The sequence below is a fragment of the Panulirus ornatus genome, chromosome 5, assembly GCF_036320965.1.
Source record: "Panulirus ornatus isolate Po-2019 chromosome 5, ASM3632096v1, whole genome shotgun sequence".
NCBI classification, from domain to species: domain Eukaryota; kingdom Metazoa; phylum Arthropoda; class Malacostraca; order Decapoda; family Palinuridae; genus Panulirus; species Panulirus ornatus.
The window spans coordinates 7,030,473-7,057,171 of NC_092228.1; the positions used below are offsets into that span (position 1 = coordinate 7,030,473).

General features: G+C 44.8%; 1 protein-coding gene across 1 annotated transcript in view; it reads left to right on the plus strand.

The window, feature by feature from the left end:
• Positions 1 to 23,565, plus strand: part of LOC139747739 (uncharacterized) — a 147,959-nt gene extending 124,394 nt beyond the window's left edge. The window contains exons 2-4 of the mRNA XM_071660337.1: positions 15,087 to 15,543; positions 17,419 to 17,547; positions 19,522 to 23,565. Coding sequence (XP_071516438.1) covers positions 15,424 to 15,543; positions 17,419 to 17,547; positions 19,522 to 21,717 — 2,445 coding nt within the window. The 5' untranslated portion in view covers positions 15,087 to 15,423 and the 3' untranslated portion in view covers positions 21,718 to 23,565. The remainder of the gene's footprint in view (positions 1 to 15,086; positions 15,544 to 17,418; positions 17,548 to 19,521) is intronic.
• Positions 23,566 to 26,699: the final 3,134 nt, after the last annotated feature.

The following is a 26,699-nucleotide window of genomic DNA, read 5'->3' on the forward strand; positions in this document are numbered from 1 at the left end:
ACCTTTATACCGTCCGCCGGAGTTACTGATTTCGGCTGATCGTTTGGGCTTTAAGCTAACGAACTGCTAGGGTCGTTAAGTCTTCAGTGTTCAGCTAGTCTGCATCTGTTGAGGATGTCTATAAGATTACATGCATTCTAACTACACATATGGTTCATACAGCACACATATGGACCATAATTGATTATATGTATATGTATATGTATATATTATCCCTGGGGATAGGGGATGAAGAATACTTCCCACGTATTCCCTGCGTGTCATAGAAGGCGACTAAAAGGGGAGGGAGCGGGGGGCTGGAAACCCTCCCCTCTCGTTTTTTTTTTTTTTTTTAATTTTCCAAAAGAAGGAACAGAGAAGGGGGCCAGGTGAGGATATTCCACAAAGGCCCAGTCCTCTGTTCTTAACGCTACCTCGCTAACGCGGGAAATGGCGAATAGTTTAAAAGAAAAAGTATATATATATATATATATATATATATATATATATATATATATATATATATTTTTTTTTTTTTTTTTTTTTTTTTTATACCTCGTCGCTGTCTCCCGCGTTTGCGAGGTAGCGCAAGGAAACAGACGAAAGAAATGGCCCAACCCCCCCCATACACATGTACATACACACGTCCACACACGCAAATATACATACCTACACAGCCTTCCATGGTTCACCCCGGACGCTTCACATGCCTTGATTCAATCCACTGACAGCACGTCAACCCCTGTATACCACATCGCTCCAATTCACTCTATTCCTTGCCCTCCTTTCACCCTCCTGCATGTTCAGGCCCCGATCACACAAAATCCTTTTCACTCCATATATATATATATATATATATACTGCATACATTTTTACTATGTGTACATGTAATTGTACACATCGCTTAGAAATAAACTAGATATAATCGTACTAAACTGACATCTTTTTTACCAAGTTCTTATTTTCCGTTTTGCAGCATCTAGAATATCAAAAGAGAGAGAAGAAAACGGACTCATACGCTTCAGAAAACGGGAGAAGGGTGTCTCATTGGTAGTTCGAGGCAGATGTAAAGAAGTACGTTAAGACTAAAATGGCTTCCTCGCTTGGGGTATTAAACGGCTTCCTACGCTTTGAGATTAACCCTTCAGCGCCGGGGCTGGGGCGCCGGAACTTTGCACGGCGCTCACTCTGGCGTTCCCCACCCATCCTCCGGGGGGGTTAAGAAGGTCGTAAGAAGGAGAAAGCAAAAAAAAAAGAAAAAAAAAAAAGCTAGCCAGGTTAAATATTAGTCCCAGGTGAAGTTATTGACCAATGCCGAACGTCGTCATATCGGGAGCTGATTACGAGAGAGAGAGAGAGAGAGAGAGAGAGAGAGTCTCCCAACACTCGTATATATTAAGCGGAAAAGAAACGGTCGAGGCCTCTTGACAGGTATTGCGTATAAAAGTCTTCCGAAAGGCAACGTTGTTGGAACGGCCGCTTGATCCACAGCCGGGATCAAGAACAGTAGTCTATACCCCCACCATGACCCACCACCAACCCGACCCACCCACCCACCAGCTGGCTGGGACCACCACCACCACCACAACCACCCCCTCCTCCTCACCCTCCCTCACACCGCCGCTTTGTTTTGATCGTGGCCGAAATGCACCTCTTGCATTATACAAATGGGGGAGAGGGGGAGGGGTGGATGGATAAGGAGGGGGGGGAAGGGAGAGGGAAGGGAGGAGAATTAAGGGAGGGGAAGTGGAGGGGAAGGAGGAGGAGGAAGAAGAGATTTTGAGAGAGGGACGCATTCGACGTCATGTAAATATATTCAACTCGGTGATATTTATATATGTTTTCTTCGATGCTGTTGGTAATCTTGGAGCATCAATTACCTGCTGTTGTAGGCCCTATCGATAGTATTGGTACGCCTGCCATATCAACGATGGTACTGGTCCTTTACTCAAACCACAACTCGCTTACAACGACTTTGAATTCCTCTCTAAGTGACCACGTCTGTAAATCATTTTTCCACCACAGCGAAAGCTCGCCTGAAAATGATAGACCACATCCACAAGTGTCGCCCACGTCCAGAGAGAGATGTTGATTGTAGCGTGGTTGTATCGATGTGTGTGTGTGGGTGGAGGGAGGAGGGTATGGTACGTAGGATGGTTGACTGCTTAACTGGGCCTAAGCCTATCAACTACCAGGGTCATTCAAAGCTCCCGAGGTCGAGATGTGTCTACCCATCACCCGAAATAGAATTCCCAAACACCTTCTTCAAGTGTTTAAGGTCATCCTCAAACCATACACGTTCTAAGGCGATATATATATATATATATATATATATATATATATATAGAGAGAGAGAGAGAGAGAGAGAGAGAGAGAGAAAGAGAGAGAGAGAGAGAGAGAGAGAGAGAGAGAGAGAGAGAGAGAGAGAGAGAGAGAGAGAGAGAGAGAGAGAGAGGCCAGGAAGCGAATCAAACCCAACAATTTTGTGTTCATGAGAGGCAAATCAGAGCCCCCCATTTCATAGCATAAACCTTTGTGAACTGGTTCCAAGCCTCCTCACCTCGTATAAGAACACGTTCTTCTCTGCAGTGCAGAACACGCGCTCAACCCAGAACGCCTTAGAACTTATCCCTTGATCTTGTTCGAATGTGAGCTTCCGGTTCCCCAGCCCAAGAACAAGACGCGACCGGACATGATGGAGGTGTCCCCATTCGTTTGTGTTGGGCCTACAGGCCGGCCTCGTACGATCGTAACCGGAATTAACCGAATATGAGTATTCCCCCCCTCCCCCCCCTCAACCAACACAGAAAAGCCAGGTTGCACTACGCCACGGAATGAGAAAGAGCTCTCAATCTGTCCACCATTTCCAGTGCCTCTCATCTCATGATAATGAGTGCCTCATGGCGCTAGTTCGAGCGTATACATCACATCTCATAACGACTCCCTCACACACACACACACACACACACACAGCATTGATAGTGCTGCCTGACAAGAGCTAACACGTGTCATAATATACACTAAAGCTTGATTAAGCCCCAAAACAGCCTGAATTTTATGTACTCTCTCTCTCTCTCTCTCTCTCTCTCTCTCTCTCTCTCTCTCTCTCTCTCTCTCTCTCTCTCTCTCTCCACACACACACACATAACACAAAGGAGAGAGAGAGAGAGAGAGAGAGAGAGAGAGAGAGAGAGAGAGAGAGAGAGAGAGAGAGAGAGAGAGAGAGAGAGAGAGGGATGTGACACTGCAGACCCAACTTTAAAGCACACTTCCTCCACCCCCCCCCCCCCCCCCCCCCCCAACTTCTTGACACAGTGTTTCACGAGGACGACGCAAACTCCTCTCCTCTCCTCTCCCAACCCCATCCGTTCAGGGAGCGCTCCGGAAGACTGCTTTCGGCGACGTCTAGCAGCGTATACGCCGCACCTCTGAGTCTAAGAATCTATGGAACTCTCTACATACATATACAGACCCCGACAACATCGAATTCTAACCACCAGCTGGACAATCCTGGATACGCTCTTCAGGCGTTCCAGACAACTCGAAGACCATCACACGCTCCAGATGAATAACTACATCATACGTGATGATTACAAGTACCAATCAAAGATATCGATTTGGTCTGTTGGGTTTTTTTTTTTTGCATCATTTTGTAAAGTGATGCTGAAGAAATCGATGATATTGTCTATTTTTGTATCTTTTTTGTAAAGTGGTGCTGAAGAAATCGATGATATTGTCTATCTTTGTATCTTTTTTGTAAAGTGATGCTGAAGAAATCGATGATATTGTCTATTTTTGTATCTTTTTTGTAAAGTGATGCTGAAGAAATCGATGATATTGTCTATCTTTGTATCTTTTTGTAAAGTGATGCTGAAGAAATCTATGATAATGTCTATTTTTGTATCTTTTTTGTAAAGTGATGCTGAAGAAATCGATGATATTGTCTATACTAATCATCATCACAGACAAAACGTGTCTGGAGTCATTGGGTAATCCCCATACCTTCTCTAAAAGGCTGTATCTACGCTTCTCTATGTAAAGTTTGTAACAGAAATACAATCTGTAGCACATGTGGGTATTTGGATATTTACTAGTTACAGCAATGGTTTGTACGTATAAGCTGCGCCTTATAGAATATGTTGATGAAGACTAATATCTTACTTTTCAATAGTGAAGATTTGTGTAATATCATCTTAGTTCCTTACCTCACACATCACTTTACTTAGAAATGTTCTATCACCGACCATACTCCGGTAATAGCATTAGGTATTTACTAGATCCAGTCTATCTGTTCTTATAAAGTTGGCCACGTCAAACACACATTAAACAAACAGTCTTGGGTTTTATGGGCGGAAGGTTGAGAGGGTGGGGACGTAATCAGAGAGCTGAGAGACAGGGTTTAGAGTACTGAGAGATAGGGTCAGAGAGCTGTGAGATAGGGTCAGAGACCCAGAAGGATTTAGCAGATTCCTCCGGCCGAACCAGCTGGGGGTCGTCAGGTCGTTTACGAGGTCGTAACCTTCTCTCTCTCTCTCTCTCTCTCTCTCTCTCTCTCTCTCTCTCTCTCTCTCTCTCTCTCTCTCTCTCTCTCCCAAGCCTAGCTTCTCCCGCCTCCCCTCTTCCCATCATCCTGGGGCCATCTGGGGAGCATAGACTACACCCTTCTTCCCTTACTTCTCCCCCACAAGCGCAGTAGACTCCGACCACCCCACCCCAAAAGCTTTTGATGCATGAGTCACGAATATGTATACATTTCCCGATGACGACAATGGCAGTAATTTCACGAGCCGTTCATCCAAGCCACTTGACTCTGCTTCCTTCCTCGGTACTTACAAATATCAGATGCAAATTACAACAGTATGAATTCTACCACTTGGCTCGGTGCTAAATGGAAAATATGAGTACGCACGCCTTTTCTTACAGGCGGTTCGAATCCCCAGCAGTACCGAAGTGAATCACGGAAACTGACTTTATCAGACGCGATGAGAGTGACTTTAAGTTACCTGGAAAGAACGCCGCTTCTTGCGTGTGACTGGTCCAAGACTGCAGGAGTCAATCTAAAAGACACTTGATCTTCCACCGATCTAACTGAGATGGCAGAGACCTTAACGACACTAGATGTAATCGGCCGACCACAAAATAGACGGCAGGGAGGTAAATGACACCGAGATAACCAGCCGAACAAACACGAAAGGACTCCCCGGGAGAGATCAGTAGCTCCGGCATCCGGGTCAACAATGGCTCTGGAGACACGTCGGTATTCGGCAAAACAACACCCCCCCACCACCAAAGTCCACTCCATGGACTTCGGCTCATCAGAGAGAGAGAGAGAGAGAGAGAGAGAGAGAGAGAGAGAGAGAGAGAGAGAGAGAGAGAGAGAGAGAGAGCACGGGCTCTCTCTATCTAAAACTCCCTACGAGATTCTGCCATTTGGTAGAGCTCGCGCGCGTAACGCTCACTGCATATAAAGGCTTTATCTAGGAGACGGAGAGAGCGAGCGAGAGGTGACAGCAAACGTAAAGTCGCTTTGCAGACTATGATGAAGCAGCTCTGTCTACCAGGAACCCCCGAGAGAGAGAGAGAGAGAGAGAGAGAGAGAGAGAGAGAGAGAGAGAGAGAGAGAGAGAGAGGTCCGGGCACAAAAGATGCCATTCATAGTATTCATTCAGCTTTTTCTTTCAGCCACGTCGCATATCCCTCGTGACAATAGACCGGCCCTCGCTGGCTCTCGAGAAGAGGGAGAGGAGGGGGACAACCCCCCACCCCCCACCCCACACACACACACACACACACACACACACACACACACACACAAGACACTGGTCCCCCCGCAGTTTCAAATCGCACAGCATTGTATTGGAAGTCCACTCGTATTATTCCTAAGGGGGAGGGGGAGAGGGGGGGAGGGGGTAGTATAAACCACTGGGCATCATTATACGTCCTGGGTCCGGCATCATCATTTTCATCTCGAGAGTATTTACGTTGTATTTACGTTCGTCTCTAATGGATCTATACGACCGAAAGGTATCGTATCGACCACACAGTTACTCACATCCGCGCCTCAAATACAGATTACTTCGCCAAGCCAAACGATACTCGTACCAAAAAAATTCAGAAACCCACCCCAGTTCATGGTAGTAGTGAAAGACGTCATAGCTAGCGTCATTAATAGTAACAGTTCATTATATAATACTATGAATATTGGCGGAAGTGTAACACGCGTTGCCATGGATAAATACAGCTGTGTACGCTGATAAACAATACAGACTTTGGACCCTTAAAAAAAAAATAAGGACGGTATATCTCAAGCCTGATAACTAGGTTATACAGAAAGGGGTTCCCCTGAGAAATCATGGAACCACATCTATTTTCTTATGTAGATATATCTCCCATTTTCCTCCTTGGTAGTCGTAACACGACTGCCTCAACCGAACTGAGCCGGTTTGGAGAAAATTCGATCCTAACAGACTTTTTCCTCTCAATACCTTCAAATATCCAAGTGTGATAAGTACAGAGATTCACTATATCATCTCTTCCTAGACACTAAACATCTTCGGTGTATGATATTTCCTTTTCTTTCTGAAGATTAGGAAGAAAAATAATGTATGTACCAACAGATTACATGCATGGCATTTATGTAACACTTCTAAAATATCTAATTTACTGAAAAGTCGTAAAATAATGGTTTTAGCCTTACTGTCTACATAGTCGAGTGACTATATATATATATATATATATATATATATATATATATATATATATATATATATATATATATATATATATATATATATATATATATGCGCACAAGAATTTGAGACAGAATGCATTTAAATGTATAAGCTTGTAAGTTCTTTTTCGAAATCTGGATAATACGTTTTTCGCCTACTGATGCATTCAAACTCGTAAAAAGAATAAAAAAAAGGCTTCCCTCCTTGATGACAGCGGAACAGATGACATAAATCTCAATCTTACTTTCCAGTTCAACACAGGGAGGAACATCAGGTTGTTGTGTTTGCTTCAAAGGCTCAACGTTTTCAGGACTGAAAACGGCGTAGATCAGTACCATCCATATGTAACAGCCTTTGTAGGGAAGGTCATTAGACTAATTACTCTTAAACAAGGCTGCCAGTTATAACGCTTACGTGAAATGACAATTATTTCATTAGCCCTTTGACGCCTCTCTCGCCTTTATGACTCACTATCCATTATGCAATAATTTCTTGTTCAAGTTATTACCTCATTGAGTAAGTGCCTCTCATCACCATCATTTGCATGATGAGTGTAGTTGATTAATACACGGAAAGAACTTCGGCAATATTAACTGTCCAGTTTATGAAATGTCCTTCATATACGTAGGATGCGAACGTAAGGGTTTCTGGATCTCTCGTTTTCTATTAGGGGACACAGTGGAAGAGAGAGACTGCCATCCCACACAAGGTTTTCAGATGATATGTAGCGGAGTTCACTAGCCATCAGAGAGGAAAAAGACATTAAGGAGTTGGAATGCGCTCGGCTGTATGAGCGAGTGAGGGCTGTGCCATACGTCGGACGTAGGAGAAAGTGCGCGAGAATTGCCACGGCCCTGGAACTGTTGACACAACCCATTGAGGTAAAGGTACCGGCAGAAGGGCTTAGCCAGGCGCCTGGAAAGTATCGGCTGGCGAAGATCTTCGGGTAGATGGGGGTCAGAAGAGGGAAGTGAAAAGTCTTCTTCCACTAACAAGATCCTGGGGGAAAGTCGCCTTCCATGTTCTTTGGCAGGCAAAGTCCCACTGGAAAGTGTCCTGGAAAGGACTCCTTCTCGATTATAGATTCTTGGCTAGCGAAGATATCTTCGGGTAGATAGACAGCGGTAAAGACAGACCGTTAGAGTTGTCTGTCCAGTAACCTGAACCAGTTCTCGAGTTCTGTCCCAGGCAAAGGCTCTCTGGAGAAGTTCCTGGAAGAGAGCCCCTCCAGACCTCTCAATTAAAAATCATCAGCTGGCGAAGACATTAGGAAAGACAGTGCTTGTGACAGGACATGAAAAGTCTTTCCAGTAACCTGATCCAGGGACATGTAGCCTCCCGTGTTCTGTTCCTGGCAAAGGCGATCTGGGAAAAGTTTCTTGGAAAAGTCTCCTTCCAGACCTCTCGATTATACTGTTATTTGGTTATCCTCTCCCTTCGGGCTTTTGAAGAGTGTTTGCAAAGTTGAAGGCTATCCTATAAGGAGCAATTGAGCTTGACTGTCTCAGATGAATTCTTCAGAAAGAGATAAGATCCATTCTGAAGAAACTCAAACAAAAGTCATCCAGTTTCCATTCTTTTGAGTTCATTCTTTTACCTCTTTCCTTTTTCTTGTCAATGCATTTCTTTGTAAGGATAATAGAGTTTTCTATGTTCTCCTGTGTATCCATATTTCTATTATTATGTTACAATGCTTTCATTTCGTCAATATAAGAACCTTTGAGCATGACGATGTGAATCTTCAGCACTACCGTGAGACCATAGAGCAAGCCTACACGACCCTTGAGCACGACGGTACGACCCTTGAGCACAGAGGTGCGATTCTTGAGCACGATGGTCGACCTTATACGACCCTTATGTACGACGGAACGATCATCGAGCTCCAAAAATTCTTCCCCTTTACCTGACACACGCCCTAAATCACTGCTCTCTCTCTCTCTCTCTCTCTCTCTCTCTCTCTCTCTCTCTCTCTCTCTCTCTCTCTCTCTCTCTCTCTCTCTCTTTCACACACACACAGTCTAGCACCAGCGACCCTGCCAGCTCACGCCCCTTCAATAACTGGGCCCCTGAAGAGCGTCGTCCGAAACCGCCCAGACCAGCGCAGGCCTCGGCTTTACTCGATGTGGTAGACACATTCTCTCTCTCTCTCTCTCTCTCTCTCTCTCTCTCTCTCTCTCTCTCTCTCTCTCTCTCTCTCTCTCTCTCTCTCTCTCTCACGACTTTTCATTCTTCTTGTTGAATTTCTAGTCTGTCAATTTTCTGCTGTGGCGTTCACAGTATGGATATTCATGGTCATATTTTTCTATGTATTATTATTATTACTATTATCATTAATATTCTATCATTATTACTATCATTATTATCATTATCATTATCATCATTATTATCATTATTATTAGTATTAGTATTATCATTATTATTATCATTATCATTATTATTAGTATTATCATTATTATTATCATTATCATTATTATTAGTATTATCATTATTATCATTATTATTATTATTATCATTATCATTATTATTAGTATTATCATTAGTATTATCATTATTATTATTATTATCATCATTTCGTTCCTAGAATTACGGTTATCCTAAGGAATTCAAGAAACCATTTCCTACATGACGGATTATCAGAAAAGTCCTCAATAAATCTTGACAGAATAAATCTTAAAGACCATAAAAAGACGTCACACACACACACACACACACACACACACACACACACACACACTATACGTATTTATCTCTTTCCTATTTTATGCGTCCTATTTTTACGAACACTCAAGATACTACTTTTAAAGTGAGGGAGGGGCAGGAGGGAGGGAGAGTCACCTACCACAAATCAAAACCAGCACTGACCCTCGACGACTCAAAGGCGATACTGACCGTCACTGTGAGTACTCTCAAGTCTTTCTTTGACCCTCCACAAGTTATCACAGTGACCGTCAAGAAGTGGGGGAAGGGATCTTTGACCTTCCACAGGTTATCCTCGCGACCATCAAGAAGCGGGGGAGGGAAAAAAAAAAAAAAAGGAAAAAAGTAAAGATATCTGCCCCTCAGCTCCTGAAGGAGGAGTCATCGAAGTAAATTGTCCCCGAATCGTTGGACAAGGTAAAAATGAGGGTTAACCTTTCCCATTCGCTCTTGTGAGGCCACTGGATGTGTGTTCTCCCCCCCCCCCCCCCCCCATCTCCTCCTCAAGAGAGGGGGTCTTCCCTAATTCTTGTCATTTCCTCGTTCTCTTTATGGTCTTTCTTTAACCTTGTCGTTGAGGTCTTTTTCATCATTAATCTTTTCTTTTTTTTTTTTTTTTTTACTCGTCTTCATCATAATCATCACGCGTATTTTTCGATTCGTTTGTCGTCAGTTGCTGATTACACAGGAGTGTATTGAGGGTTTGAAAAAAAAAGAATATTTTCCCACTCATTTGTGATAGCTGGATGGACTCTCTCTCTCTCTCTCTCTGAAGTGCGAATGAGATTGATTAAATGACAGTAGTAATCTGTGAGACTGTGTGTATATATATATATATATATATATATATATATATATATATATATATATATATATATATATATATATATATATATATAACAGTTAAGGATTAATCCACTACGAGTTTAATGATGTGGAATGGGAGGTGGGATGGTGTTCAATAGAGGCTAGTATGATAATATTTAAACGAGTAAATGAGACTACTGGTTTTTCGTTGCTAGTATCATCAAAACGGAGGAAGACATACGAAATATCCAAGCTTCGTTATGACCATTTTTTCCCTAACATCTGTGAATAGATTTCGAACAGTGAATCACTGTGGCTGGGATTGGGTATTAGGTAAATCAACAGTGACACCCAAGATGCCTGTGGGTGATTAGAGGAACACGTAACAGTAGCACGGAACAAGTAACACGGAACAGCTTACTGTTGAAGAGATATGAGTAGATTATGACTATGAGTTGGTATGGGGGTGGGGGAGCGGGGATACGACTGGACACCGACCTCAGAAAGATATGAGGTAATGAGGTGCGAGAGAAAGTGAAGTACAAAGACGCAGGAAATTATCTTGATTCATATGGTGGAAGAGTGAGCGACGATGGGAAATGAGGGAGGAAATGAGTTACAGAATTTCAGAGACTAATCTTAGGTATGACAATGAGGAGGTGGGGAAGAGAGGGGGGGTTTAAAGGAAAGGGAGGCGAGTTCAAGAAGGAAAATACGACAGAGGAACGTAAAAACAAATGAATGAACGTAAGTATGTCTGACTAAACGTAATTTTGTCTGACTGAAAGTATGACTGAGCGTAATTATGCCTGACTGAAAGTATGTCTAACTAAAGGTAATTATATGTCCGACTGAACGTTAGTGCGTGTAACTGAACGTCATTATGTCCTACTGAACGTAAGTATTTCCGAATGACTGAACGCAAAACTTCTAAAACTGAACGCTAATATGTCTAGTTAATCATGAGTGAACAGGGTACGATTTTACAACCAATCCTGAAAAAAATAAATTAGTTATCAAATAATTATCACACTGCTAGATTATCTGATAATCACACCCGACTAAATCATCTGATTATCATACTTCTAGATTACCTGACAATCACACACGACCCCATGCTCTGATAATCATCATACTACTAGATTATCTGACAATCACACGCTACTAAATTATCTAATTATTCCGTACACAGAGATGAGAGGAGGTGGAAGGGGGAGGAGTAGGGGGGACATAACCTCCCAATTCGAGCCACGCGTGTCACGAAAACATTCCCTCCCAGTTATTTTCCGAGAATCTTAAACTATAAAAATATCTGGCACCAAAACTGATAGATAAAGTCGTCAACAGAGACTATATCGCCATGAGGACGCCCTCAAATGCCCGAAGGGTAAAAAGGTGATTGTTCTGATTGGGCCCGGGGTCGTGGCGCCCCCCAGCCGCCCTGATTGGTCTGCCAATCAGACCTTGGGGGGAAGGTGGGAGGGAGGGAGGGATGTTTGAGGAGTGGCACGCCTTTGGTCAAATCACCTCTGGTGGGGATGCCCGGCGGCGTGGTAAACGGATTACCACCAATCAGGTCTAGGAATGCTGGGGTTGGAGGTGGGGTCCGAGGGGGTCAAGCGGCTGACCAATCAAAGATAGGGATGTTGGAGGCGTGGTGTACAACTCACCAATCAGAGCTGAGGATGTTGGAAGAGTGTAGAAAAAACGACATACCAATCAGACCTTAAGAAGGAACTGAGTGAGGCGTGGGGCACAATCCACCAATCAAATCTTGGAATACTGGGGGCGTGGCATATGACCCACCAATCACCAACCAGTCGACACACACACACACACACACACACACACACACACACACACACACACACACACACACACACACACACACTACCAGCGCATCTCTGATTAGCTGTTATTTTGTAAACGAGAGAATGACCTTAAACCACCCTCCCCCCCCCCCCTCTCCTTTCCCCATATATAAGCTTAGCTTGCATGACGTCATTACCAAATTACCTCTAATTGCCAAGGGTGATTAATTACTTACATACCCAGTTCGATCGACTTGCGAGACTTAATTACGCTGTTAATTAGAAGTTATGAACTTGGACCTGGAGTTGGTTTGTCGCAGGCCTTAATCTAGGCTTGTAATGAGACTGTCTGGAGTGAACACAGTGCACATGTGTGTACAAGGCCTCGTATACAGAGGGGAGGGGGGCGGCTCAAAGGATTGTTGCATACCTAATGAGCAGCAGATGCTTAAAAAGGGTTAAAAGATAAAGCTCATCAGAGGACATTGATGCATGGCCCGAGCTTTGGACGCACATTACACACGGTAGTGAAGCGAGTCCTGAAATTACGTTTGTTTCAAGGATGTTGTACTGGACACAAGTAAGCAAGCCATGTTCCATCTTTTCAGAATCTATCCTTCATGATCTATTTAGTGTTTCTGTGCTCTCTTTCGTCTACACTATGCCACACCCATTCACACTGCTCTGTCACAAACCATGCTCTACTGTGCCACACACCACTTACACTGATCTGCGCTACATCTCCTTTCCACTGTTCTATGCCACATCCCTAACGATGTGCTACAACCGCACCCTCCCCTCCTCCCTTTCTCCTCCGCTGTTCTGTGCCACACGCGCCCTCCCAATGGTGGTATAGCTCTGTCTCAGCACCAGAACCTGTGATAGGCACCAGAACCTGTGAGGAGTACCTGGACCTGTCTCAGCACCAGGACCTGTGGGGAGCACCTGGACCTGTCTCAGCACCAGGACTTGTGAAGAGTACCTGGACCTGTCTCAGCACCAGGACCTGTGAGGAGTACCTGGACCTGTCTCAGCACCAGGACCTTTGAGGAGTACCTGGACCTGTCTCAGCACCAGGACCTGTGAGGAGCACCTGGACCTGTCTCAGCACCAGGACCTGTGAGGGGTACCTGGACCTGTCTCAGCACCAGGACCTGTGAGGAGCACCTGGACCTGTGAGGGGGGGGGATCTTTTTGCTTTAACTATAACAAAGCCTTTTGAGAGTCAACGACCCGTCTCGCCTTTGTGGACTGTTCCTTGCAACTTACGAGGGTCGTCACACCTACACTGGGGGGTCGTCACACACATACACACCAGGAGTCGTCGTCACAGCTACACCAGGATGGGGAGGGGAGGGTCATCCCAACTCCACAAATATGGCCACTAGGTGGAACAAATCTCTCCTCTGAGCTCTGACTGCTGCCGAGGGAAAGAATATGGAGTGCGTGTTGTGGACAAGAATTTGCACTTACGGTCAGAAGGGGAGGTGTCTAGGGCGCGCGCGCGCGTGCACACACACACACACACACACACACACACACACACACACACACACACACACACACACACACAAACTCATGAATGGAGGTTCATCGTATGGTGTATATTCGCTAGTATAATGGACACTTCCGTGTAGGATGGAAGGAGAGAGAGAGAGAGAGAGAGAGAGAGAGAGAGAGAGAGAGAGAGAGAGAGAGAGAGAGAGAGAGAGAGAGAGAGAGAGAGAGAGAGAGAGAGAGAGAATGTGACCGAGAGAACATAAAGGATTACTTTGGGTTATATCCCGTCTCGCTGTTGTCCCCATTATACTAGATGGCTGTTTCTTCCGCCCCAGTGCGAGACATTGATGATCATCAGTATATATATATATATATATATATATATATATATATATATATATATATATATATATATATATATATATATATATATATATCCCTGGGGATAGGGGATTAAGAATACTTCCCACGTATTTCCTGAGTGTCGTAGAAGGCGACTAAAAGGGGAGAGAACGAGGGGCTGGAAATCCTCCCCTCTCGTTTTTTTTTTTAATTTTCCAAAAGAAGGAACAGAGGGGGCCAGGTGAGGATATTCCAAAAAAGGCCCAGTCCTCTGTTCTTAACGCTACCTCGCTAATGCGGGAAATGGCGAATAGTTTAAAAAAAAAAAAATATATATATATATATATATATATATATATATATATATATATAATCCTAGGATGCTGGCGCCTTTAGAGAGAAGTCCAGGCTAACATCAGGACTCATAGAAATTGGTCATGCGTTATTATAAATATATATCGAAAACGGACTCACAGAAATTGGTCGTGCGTTGATTATTATAAACAAGTATCGAAAACGGAAATGTTGTAATCATAGAATAAGCCCAATTTTCTATTTACCCATTTGTATCACTTCCCTTTCTAGAATCCCTCTTACTTATACCATTCCTACGATTTCATTTCCACAGTTCAGTATAGTCCTGTGGGGGTTTCATTTCTTTACACCAGAGCTTTAAATATATTCCTCACATATTCTTTTATTCAAACCCATTTGATATTTCCCGATCAGGCGCAGGGCAAAAAGAAATGAAAAAGATATAAGCTCCTTATACGCACTGATACACTTGAGGCATTACCATTGCATGAGAGTTCTTGCAAGGTACTTACGTGGGGTGTTAAGTCTTGTGAGTGGTGACTGCTTTTGTAAGCAAAAGAACCTTTATGGCGCAGCTGTTCTTGAAATGAATCAGTTTCGAGACCATTTTTCTTGCTGTATTGGAACACCTCCACGGTCCTGTATTCTTACGTGCGCGTCATTTGTCTTAATGGCTGTCATTTCTTACAGAGTCTATTATCTTACGTGTAGATCATTTGTCTTAATAGCCGCCATTTCTTATGGGATCGTAGGGGTTTCGAAGGGTCGAGGGAAAAGTTCTTTTAAGTTAGGTATTTGTGTATTTGTGTCAGAGACTTGTCTTCTTGCGCTTCGAAACGTGTCGGCCGCCCAACTTATTTCTTAGCTGAAGATCATTTGTCTTGATTCCAGTTATTCTTTCCAGAACGCTGAGGCTTAACGAGGGTGGAGAGGAAGGCTGTGAGTGAGGATGTAAGGACGCTGGCATCTGTCTCCCTGAGGAGGTCGCCAAGACCCGCCGAAGAGGAAGAAGAAAACGAGTTCCAGGAAGAAAACGCCGCCGCCGTCGAGGTCGAAGTGTGTCCCCCACTCCTCCTCCTCCTCCTCCCAATCCTTCCCTCCCCTGATGGTCGGCCAAGACTCCTTCGGCAGCCGCCTCCGCAGGAGGGATGAGTGAGCCCGGCCGGAGATGGTGGTGACCGCGGCACCGCCTGCGGCTCAGGGCGTGGGCATGGGCGTACCGGGATGAGCAGGGTCACCCAATGACGGGCGTGGGTGTCGGGCGCGGTTCGGGGGTGGTGTTGGTGGTACTGGTAACGCTGATTGCAGCGACGGGTGTAGCGCGCGCGGCGTGTCCTCTCCCCTGCGTCTGTAAATGGAAGGTAAGGAACCCACGCCATCTGCACCACGCAGCGACCCACCCCTCACCCACTCCCTCTCCCCCTATACCATGAAGGAACACCTCCCCCACCCATACCAAGGGGGAACCCACCCACCTGCATCGCGTTCTAACCCACCACATCTAGACCATGCAGGGATCCAGCCCACCTACACCATGCTTTAACCCACCTCCACCTATACCATGCACAAACCCACCCCCACCCATATCGTGCATAAACCCACCCCCACCTATACCATGCACAAACCCACCCCACCTATACCAGGCAGAAACCCACCCCCACCCATACCATGCATAAACCCACCCCCACCTAGACCATGCAGAGACCCAACCCACCTACACCAAGCATTCCCACCATAATCCAGCTAACCCCCTCCACTTGCAAGTTATCCCAGCTTTTGAGTTAATGCATAAAATCGACATATGAGACAAACTACAATAACTTCACTGGAGATCCTGTTCTTATCTTTCTAGTTCTGGACTCCCAATGAGATCAACAGAACACACACACACACACACACACACACACACACACACACACACACACGCACGCACATATGCTTTATTCATCATTGATTTTCAACACTGTAACAGGAACGAGGAGAGTGACATGCGATTCCAGCAATAAAACATTCATTTCTTCATCTGTTTTAGTAATGTTCTGTTCATTCCTGGTTCACAGGAATTCTCACGCCCATCAATATTTTCAGAGTAGAAGCAAATAAACATATTTCCTTTTCACGTATCTGGATTGGATTGTAGTTGTATTTTTCCTTTAGAACGTGCTGTAGTTTACGATTTTAACGTGATCTATCACTACTGTCCTTTACACACACACACACACACACACACACGCACACACACACACACACACACACACACACACACACACACATATATATATATATATATATATATATGTATATATATATATATATATATATATATATATATATATATATATATATATATATATATATATATATATATATATATATATATATATCCTGGACTCATCGGAATATATATATATATATATATATATATATATATATATATATATATATATATATATATATATATATATATATATATACATATATAAATATATATATATATATATATATATATATATATATATATATATATATATATATATATATATCAGCATGGGAATCTTTACTCTTAATCCTAAGCAAATACTTTTCTAACAAAAGCCTGTTGGCCGGTGGTAGAGATTTGTGACGGAGGGGGGTGTACCCCCTTATTAAGCCGATGGCCGGCATTGAAAATCCGATCGGCAGTTCTTACGAGCGGACCTCGCAGACTGCACGACAGGTTTAATATATGATTAAGACTGGCTATCAGACACTGGACGATTTTCATGGGGGGACTTATCTGAAACAAACGACGACGATTTCCGGGGGACAAGAAGACCTTTATCTCTCTCTCTCTCTTTCTCTCGGACTCTATTCTTATCAACTTGAATCCAGCTTAAGTTATGGAAATAATGGATGATATGACATACAGTTCGTTGGGAGTTCCAGCTTAAGGACTCTTCCTCCTCCTACTCCACCTCCTGGACACGAGACAGTGCTGCACCACACGACGAACAGAGACATCTATCTACCTTCACAGTCGAATCACCAAAGGGATGCCAGAAGACAACGGCATAATAGTCATAACAAATCCCTCTGCCGGTCACCAGTGTAGTACCCATTTATTTTATATATAGTACCTCCATTTTCTATAGCCACCCTGTTATCACGGGGGACTGAGACATATATATACAGAACCAGGTGGGAATACAGTGAGAGTGAGAGAGACTGCATGACACTCGGGTCTGATTTCCTTGCAGGGAGGCAAGCAGACGGTGGAGTGTGTGAACAAAGGCCTCAACACCATCCCGCCCGGCATTGACCACGGAACGCAGGTCTTGGACATCACTGGCAACTCTCTCGTTATCCTTTCACACGAGAAGTTCAAGGTGGGTCTCCATGGAAGCACTTCAGTCTAAACCTCAAGCTAAGGTGTGTGTGTGTGTGTGTGTGTGTGTGTGTGTGTGTGTGTGTGTGTGTGTGTGTGTGTGTGTGTGTGTGCAGAAAGTATACAAGTAGAGGGTATACATGAGATTAAGTAAATCCACAGGGGAAACATAATACGAAGTGTCAAGCGCTTTCGTGTATTACAACGTCCGCGCGACTTGGCTCTCTCTCTCTCTGTCTTCCCCACCCCCTCCTCCACTCTACCACAACATCAATTCTCACATGCCCAAACCCGACTCACACCACTATGTGTATGCGTACGTGAGCTCTGACCATTCCTCCTTCATGGAATGTTAATGGTCATAATAAACATCACATAGTATCAAGCCATGCCGGTTCTATCGTTCTTTTGTCCTACGCTCCCATACCGGCGGTTTATGGTTTGAGATTTCTTATGGGCTATGGACGATTTGTGTGATCATTTACTAGTAAGAACCCGACGGTTTATGTGATCAACTTCCCGTAAGAACCCGACGGTTAATGTGATCAACTTCCCGTAAGAACCCGACGGTTTATGTGATCAACTTCCCGTAAGAACCCGACGGTTTATGTGATCAACTTCCCGGAAGAACAGTGTTCAAATAAGAGTATATCGCGATTAACAAACTGATATCTTTGTAATGACTCGAACAGTAATATTGGACCATCTAATCTGTGTACCCGTCAGTTAATCAACTGCGCGGCAATAAAACTTTAAAACCAGTTAAGGCCGTAAACCTTACGCGATGGAGAATTGAAATTCCAGGCAGGGGTATGAGGGCCCATTCCATCTCAATTCGCTGAGCAGTAGTGCTTCAGCTATCAAGGATCATCAAGTTCCAAAATAATGCTCAATTTACTGGTTGTCAAGCAACACAATTGAATTTTTCCCCCATCTGAGTTCCCTGGACGCGCTTGGAACGAGGAAAAGGGGCAATTTCTTTCATTTATTAACTCTACTGCAGGAGGCAAATTCTTCCTACTCGTACCATCACTTGACAAGGTAAATATTCAACAAGGCACACCGGATAGTTCTCATACCAGACGTCTCATTTTTCTTTTTATGAGATATTCTTACACTCGAAGGCCCCATCCCCCCTAGACACGCGCTTGGAAATAGAAACACATTCATGCATCGCCAATCAATGCAAGTCCCCCATTAAAGAAAAAAAATATTGATAATTGGAAATCTTTCTGCCTTGAAATTACCCAGTAATAGATTCAGTTTCAATTGTAAATGTTTTTTTTGGGGGGGTAACTGTACATATAATGTTACCGGGAATTTTTAAATGTTTACCCTGTTTGTTTGAGCATATCGAGTTTTTTTGTTTTTCCTTTTCATGTCATATAACGAATGATTTTTCTATTCTGTATAACTCATGACATATATTGTTTCTGTAATACTCTCAATTCTCTTTGTGAACGTCTAAAATTTTAGGATAGCATTGTCTACGCAGACCTTGTGGTAGACTAGCTAAAAGGGGATTTTCCAATGGGCTGGGAAATTCTAATGAAGGAATGATTGGTGGATGGGATGCGACAGAACCATTTTGTGTAAAGATGTCATATGAATACAGACACTGGTTTCATGTGACGAGTCACTGGGGATGTAAGTTGCGAAGGCTACGTATACCAAATCCAACCCATTAAGATGAAGAGGGGGTAATGATTCTAGATCGATAAAGAGAGAAAATTCATTTTACAGCTGGTAAATATAATTAGGTTTAATTCAGGGTCATTAAGTCTTTATCTGTTATGTATGATGGAGTTTTCTTTTCCCTGTTTGATGGTAACGATGCTCATCTCATCGTCCCAAACTGTTTTAGCATCGAGTCGGAAGCCGAATGTGTCTTGAGGAACCCAAGGACAACACCCTTTGTCGTTCTTCTGTCTTGCTTTTTGTCTTCGGGACTGACCTGCCGCCTTTTCTCCCGCAGGTGATGGGGCTGACCAACCTGCAGCGGATCTACGTCTCCCGGTGCAAGCTGGTGCAGCTGGACGACGCGGCGTTCCGAGGCCTGACGAACCTCGTCGAACTGGACCTGAGCAACAATGAGCTGACGCTAGTGCCGGCGGCGGCGCTCGAACATCTTCCCGGGCTCATGCGTCTCCAGCTGTCCAACAACCCCATCACCAAGATCAAAAACGGCGCCTTCAGGAGCCTCAAGTACTTGACCACCCTGGAGATGACTTCGTGCACCATACAGACGCTGGAATCCAGGGCTTTCCAGGGCCTGGATCAGCTGGAGTGGTTGAAGCTGGACTCGAACCAGCTGAAATCCGTACCGCATAAGATGATGCTGCCCAAGTCTCTACATGGCATCGATCTACACAACAACCCGTGGAACTGTGACTGCCATCTGATGGAGCTGCGGACGTGGTTGGTTAAGTATAACGTCCCATCTTCCATCGAGCCCAAGTGTTCCACACCTCCTCGTCTGGAACGACAGGTCATCAAGGGCGTTCATCCGGACGACTTTGCTTGTCCCCCGGAGGTGAGACCAACCTCCCTCTACCTCGACGTCATGGAAGGTAAGAACGTTTCCTTCGAGTGTCACGTGACAGCGGAACCCAGCGCTCGCATATACTGGAAATTTAACGAACAGTCACTGGAGAACAGTTCTTTCGCCTACGACGAAGGTTCCTCGTTTTATATCTTCGAGGAGACTGGGCCGAACGAAGAGAAGGTCAGCCACCTGCGGATCGAGTGGGTGACGGACGCGCACGCTGGGGTGTTCCAGTGTCTGGCGGAGAACCAGGCTGGCTTGGTCGTCTCCAACTTCACACTTCGGATCAGCCAACCAGTCGTGAAGCCGGAGCCAGAAAACTTTGTTATGGATCACATTGTGTACATCGGGGTTGCCCTCGTGTCCCTGGTTGTTCTCGTCATTATCCTCCTGTGTGTCCTCATCTTCCGCTGTTGCCGCCGAAGGACGGTGTCCCAAGAGAAGGTCATGGCGTCCCCGAGCTCATCGGGGAACGGGAGGCCCAAGGAGGTACCCGCACCTGCGACCAACAACATGCCTAAGTATATACAGATGGGGACTCCAGCGCCGAAGGTCAATGGCATTTCCACAGAGCCTCCGCCAATATCTGTGATTGACACGTCTCCTTACCGCACTGAGCCATCGGGAGCTCAGCACTCCAACCCTGACCTTATAGCTGATGGCGCTGACGATCGTGGTAAACCGGGCAAGAAGCGAGTCAGTATCCTCGGGGTAGAGGAAGTGGACGCCTGCGGCACGAGAACGACCAGGAAGCTTGACGACATCATAGAGGAGTACGAGGAAGGTTACGACCCAACGTACGACCACCTTCAGTCTCAGAGTGATCCGGAGGGTCGAGCAAATCGGAGTAACCCGTATGCGACGGTCCCTCGACGACGGGAGGTCGAGGTCACCAACCCTTACCCCCTGACAGAGATACCCCCGCCAGAGGAGATGAACCAGGGATCCCGCTTCTACGACCGCGACGGTTTCCCGGTAGACTACGGTCTTCCCCGCAACGCCAATGGCAACTGGCAGGACGGCGGAGGCGCCGCTGGGGCTGGACTATCCTCCAGCTACAACCCGCTACCGACGGAAGAGATCCCTCTCTACGCCACCGTCAGACGCAACCGGCACAGTATGGCCGGTCGTGCAGACCTCATGCACGACCAGAAGTACCCAGAGGAATACCGGCTCCACCACAGTCACGACCCCCAGTTCCACCACCCTCCCGACGGTCGCTACCCTCAAGCCTACGGCCTCTCGTCCGAGAAGTTGAACGTTCTCAATGACGGATCGTGCGAGTTCTGTCCACCGCCCATCCCGCCGGAATTCCCTGGGGAACCAGGGAGCCACCTTGGCGAAGACGGCTGCAGTTTCGACAACCTCCTCTCCTCCTGCGGCGGCGGTAGTCAGTGCTGCTACGCCGAGCAGAGCGCCGGCAGGTTGTACGACAACTCGCTCCCAGAGAACTACCGGCCCCTCGACCCAGAACCCCCGCCGCCAGAGGGCTGGGGAGATCAAGACGAGGAGACGGTCAACATGAGCACTTGGTGCGAACACCCGGAGTCGCCCGGAACGCGGGTCCTCTACTCCCCCGATGATTCTTACCCAGACCAGCAGCAACCTCAAGGAACGCAGGTGTGACCTGGAGATCCGAGCAGGTATGACCTTGGAGATCCCAGCAGGTGTGACCTGGAGATCCCAGCAGGGAGGTCCCACACCAGTGACACCGTCACACTCTCCTTACGTTGAGAAATCAAAGTTTCCTAGGGCGTGAATCAAGAGAAAGGCCCCAAAACAAGAGAGGCTTTTCGGCGGCTCCCGTAAGACATTTTGAGCCTGTGACGGTATGTGACGCCTGCGGGCTTCAAAAGCTGCTGGTATGGTTACGTGAGGAAGTGTATATGTGAGTGTATGTGTGTGTGTAACGGCTACATCTCCTACAGCTAACTTACTGACAGATGTTCAAATGCCGTCGAAAACACGGCTGGTGGAGTTCAGCTTTTAAGCCACAAGAAAAAAAAAAAAAACGATCTCTAACAATGTACAGGGTTTGTGATGTTTTAAAATAGGATAAAACAATTAATGATATTAAAAAGCCAAAAAAAAACAACTTGTACAGTCATGACGCCAAAGATAGAACTCTCTCCAAAGTGAAGCAAAAAAACAAAACAAAAAGGGATAAAAGTCTTGTGATGAGCGACCCTGAGGTGACCTTTACTGGATGTAAAACTGGAAACGTGTGATATTTGCTTACCAGGAGGAGGAACGTCTTCAGCAGGAAGCTCATCCTTTATATATCAGCTAATCAATGTACAGAATCATCTATTTTGTATGAATTTTCAATAGGTAAGAATTTTTGTATATATATATACATATATATATATACATATATATATATACCAAAGAAATATTTGAGGTTTTAGGATGCGATAAACATTGGTTTAAAACAATAAACAAACTCCTCTGTGAAACTGGCTTAACCACAAGCGTGGACTGGAAGCCACGACGTTCCGAGAGAGGGAGATCAGTTGAGTTTGTCGTGTATGTCGTGTTTTGGTTCCCTACGACAAGAGAAACTTGTGTGTATCTGGTATCTCTACCAAGGTCTCCGGCTGTGTTCGAACGGTTTTCGGTCGATTCTGACGCGCGAATATTGAATGAAGCAGAGAGATAGGGAGGGAGGGAGAGAGAGAGAGAGAGAGAGAGAGAGAGAGAGAGAGAGACAGGAAGGGAGAGAGAGAGGGAGAGGGAGGGGGTCGTCGGTGTACCTCCCTCAAACGCTGATCAACGCCCCTGTCACCAATAGGATAATCCAGGACAAGATACTGGCTTGGTGGTCACTGAACAGGGGGACGAGGACGAGTTCGAGATCTGAAACCTGCTGAAGAACATAGTTTCTGAGACAATTTTTTTCTTTTTTTTCTCTCTCTCTCTTTCCTCCAACCTAAGGTCGAAGGCAACGAGTAGGAACTCCCCAAAGAGTTCAGAACTGACGAGGAACTGGTCGAACGCAGCCCCATCTATCAATCTGCTGCCGTAATATTGTGTTGTAAGTCTGGTCGGCTGACATGACCCACTATTTTACTCCCTAGACAATATCACTCCAGAAGTCAAAACGGCCCTCACTCTGTACAGGGTTCTGGACACCCGAGTTTTACAAATAAATTAGATTGGTATCATGTTTGTATTGTATAACTTCCTTTTCATTCACATAAAAAAAAGACAACAAGTAACGTCACTAAAGAAATCAATGATTCTCGATTTTTATTTATAATCTAGTGCATGTCTTTCTTTTTGACGAAATGTAATACATGATTTCTAGTCCTGGTATAAAGGCTTTCATGACGTTAAGTGCATGGAAGCTTATAATGATGAGTTCCTGACTATAAAACCATACTAAATAATAACCTTTTGATAGGGTGTTGGGTCGACATAGGCCACCAATTGTATGTTTATTTCATTTCTTAATAAAATCCACTAAATAAATCGTTCGTGTGTCTTCCTTTCTTGGAAGCCATTTCTTGAGTCATGATGTCACACCTTCCTTGGTGAACTGAGTTGGTAAGTACCTTCTATACGCCCCTTGATGCAATCGCTCAGCAGCCAATCAAAACAAGGCTTGAACAACGTGACGTGTGCATGTTGCTTTCTAACTGGCTGGAAATACTGGCACGTTAGATGTAGAGAACGAATGAACTAAGAGGCGAGTTTCTTGGTCGTTAAAGACAAGAGAGTGACCCTTCTGTCTGAGAGAGAGAGAGAGAGAGAGAGAGAGAGAGAGAGAGAGAGAGAGAGAGAGAGAGAAATACGTCAGCTCTGCACTCCCATCCCCCCCCCACCTCCACCACACCTCTTATCAAGAGGGGATCCCACACTCCAACCACACCATCGTCTGCCAACACACACATGATCTAATGAGGCTGTTCCTCCAAGCACGCCTCTCCCCCGCTCAGTGTTCCTCCAAGCAAGCCTCTCCCCCTCTCAGTGTTCCTCCACGCACGCCCCCCACGCACGCATCTCTCCCACTCAGTGTTCCTCCACACAAGCCTCTCCCCCGCTCAGTGTTCCTCCACGCACGCCTCTCCCCTCGCTCAGTGTTTCTCCTTATTAACAATGCACGGTCACCAAGGCGGATCCACGGACAAAGGCTGAACGAGTCTTACTTCCGGGTCACGCTCGCCCCAGTACCAACCGGACTAAGTGAACTAGATCGAGGCAGATCTGATGATGAAATAGTTAAGGCTTAAGTGCCCGACACGTCACACATTGACTTAGGAAAACACAAGCCTGGTAATGACACACACACACACACACACACACACACACACACACACACAATGGTGACGAGGACACACATATCAATGGTAACGAGGACACACTCCATAAACGACGAGGACACACACACACACCCCACTAACGCCACTAATAACGAGCGTCCTAGAGTCGTTAATTGCACCTTGTAGTAAACCCCCGTCCCATGGAACCAGCTGAAACTTTAGATTAACATAATGTCTTTTTCTTTTATGGATACTGTCTTTCATGTTCTTCCTATACATCCCAGACTTCATCAGAAGAATTTCCTTTCATTATTCAAATGGTTTGCTGACCTGATCATAAGATGAATTTCTGCTAGACATGGAGTGTATATATATATATATATATATATATATATATATATATATATATATATATATATATATATATATATATATATATATATATATACATATATATATATATATATATATATATATATATATATATATATATATATATATATATATATATATATATATATATATATATATATATATATCACAGTCACACAAGACACAAGCATATCTTTCCAGTGCCAACAGCAGTCATCAAAAGAGCATCGACAATGTGTGAGAGAAAATAGCAGCCACGAAGGATTCACTCAATCGATAACTTGAGGACGCGGCATCGAGCCCCTGCTGGAGAGGATGTCGAACAATAAACCCCCCTGGTGACAGATGCCGAGGTATACCAAAGTTTTCTGACAAATTATCGCGTCGTTTCGTCTTGAAGGGAAAACTTGGCCGCAGGACAAGAGAATATGTAACACATTTCTAATGAGACAAGATGCATTGAAAGGCGCCCGACTGAATCTTTTAAAAGACGCATATATGAGTTCGGATCTTCGCCTGTCTCATTAAGTGTTCGAAACTTGGCAACGACAAAAAATTAGAATGAATATCTTTTCAGTCTTCTCAAATTCCAATTCTTGGCATAAGGGAGATGACGGCTATAATCATAAAAGAAATATTCTCAATATAATCATAATATATATATCTATAAATATATTTTTTTTTTTTTTTTTTTTTTTTTTTATACTTTGTCGCTGTCTCCCGCGTTTGCGAGGTAGCGCAAGGAAACAGACGAAAGAAATGGCCCAACCCCCCCCATACACATGTACATACACACGTCCACACACGCAAATATACATACCTACACAGCTTTCCATGGTTTACCCCGGACGCTTCACATGCCTTGATTCAATCCACTGACAGCACGTCAACCCCTGTATACCACATCGCTCCAATTCACTCTATTCCTTGCCCTCCTTTCACCCTCCTGCATGTTCAGGCCCCGATCACACAAAATCCTTTTCACTCCATCTTTCCACCTCCAATTTGGTCTCCCTCTTCTCCTCGTTCCCTCCACCTCCGACACATATATCCTCTTGGTCAATCTTTCCTCACTCATTCTCTCCATGTGCCCAAACCATTTCAAAACACCCTCTTCTGCTCTCTCAACCACGCTCTTTTTATTTCCACACATCTCTCTTACCCTTACGTTACTTACTCGATCAAACCACCTCACACCACACATTGTCCTCAAACATCTCATTTCCAGCACATCCATCCTCCTGCGCACAACTCTATCCATAGCCCACGCCTCGCAACCATACAACATTGTTGGAACTACTATTCCTTCAAACATACCCATTTTTGCTTTCCGGGATAATGTTCTCGACTTCCACACATTTTTCAAGGCTCCCAAAATTTTCGCCCCCTCCCCCACCCTATGATCCACTTCCGCTTCCATGGTTCCATCCGCTGACAGATCCACTCCCAGATATCTAAAACACTTATATATATATATATATATATATATATATATATCTTGGGTGAGAGAAAAAAAAAGAAGACGATTTTAATAAAGTATTTGAGAAGACAATTTGAAGCTGATTCTTAAACCAAGTGCTCCGTTCCCACTCACCTCCCCCTCCCCTCCACCACCACCCCCTCCCCCCAACACAACCCCCCCACCCCCACCATCCGGTTATTTTTTTACGTAGGTGTTTTAGCTATGACTTCGGCCGAGTGACAGACCTTATTTATATAGGAGACCACGCCAGCAACCACTAACATAAGTTACCTTTATGAGGGAAGGAAGGGAGGGACGAGGTGGGGAGGGGAGGAGAGAGAGGAAAAGATAGGGTGATGGAAAAAAAATTAAAGAGTGGAAGAGTGGTGGAAGAGGAGTGGGTAGTGGAATAGAAGGTTTCATCTGGAAAAATACGAGAGGGAGGGTGGAGCTGGTGTGTCGTAACTGCAAGAGAGGCAATGGGGAGCTCAGGAGAGATATACTCTTGGGGA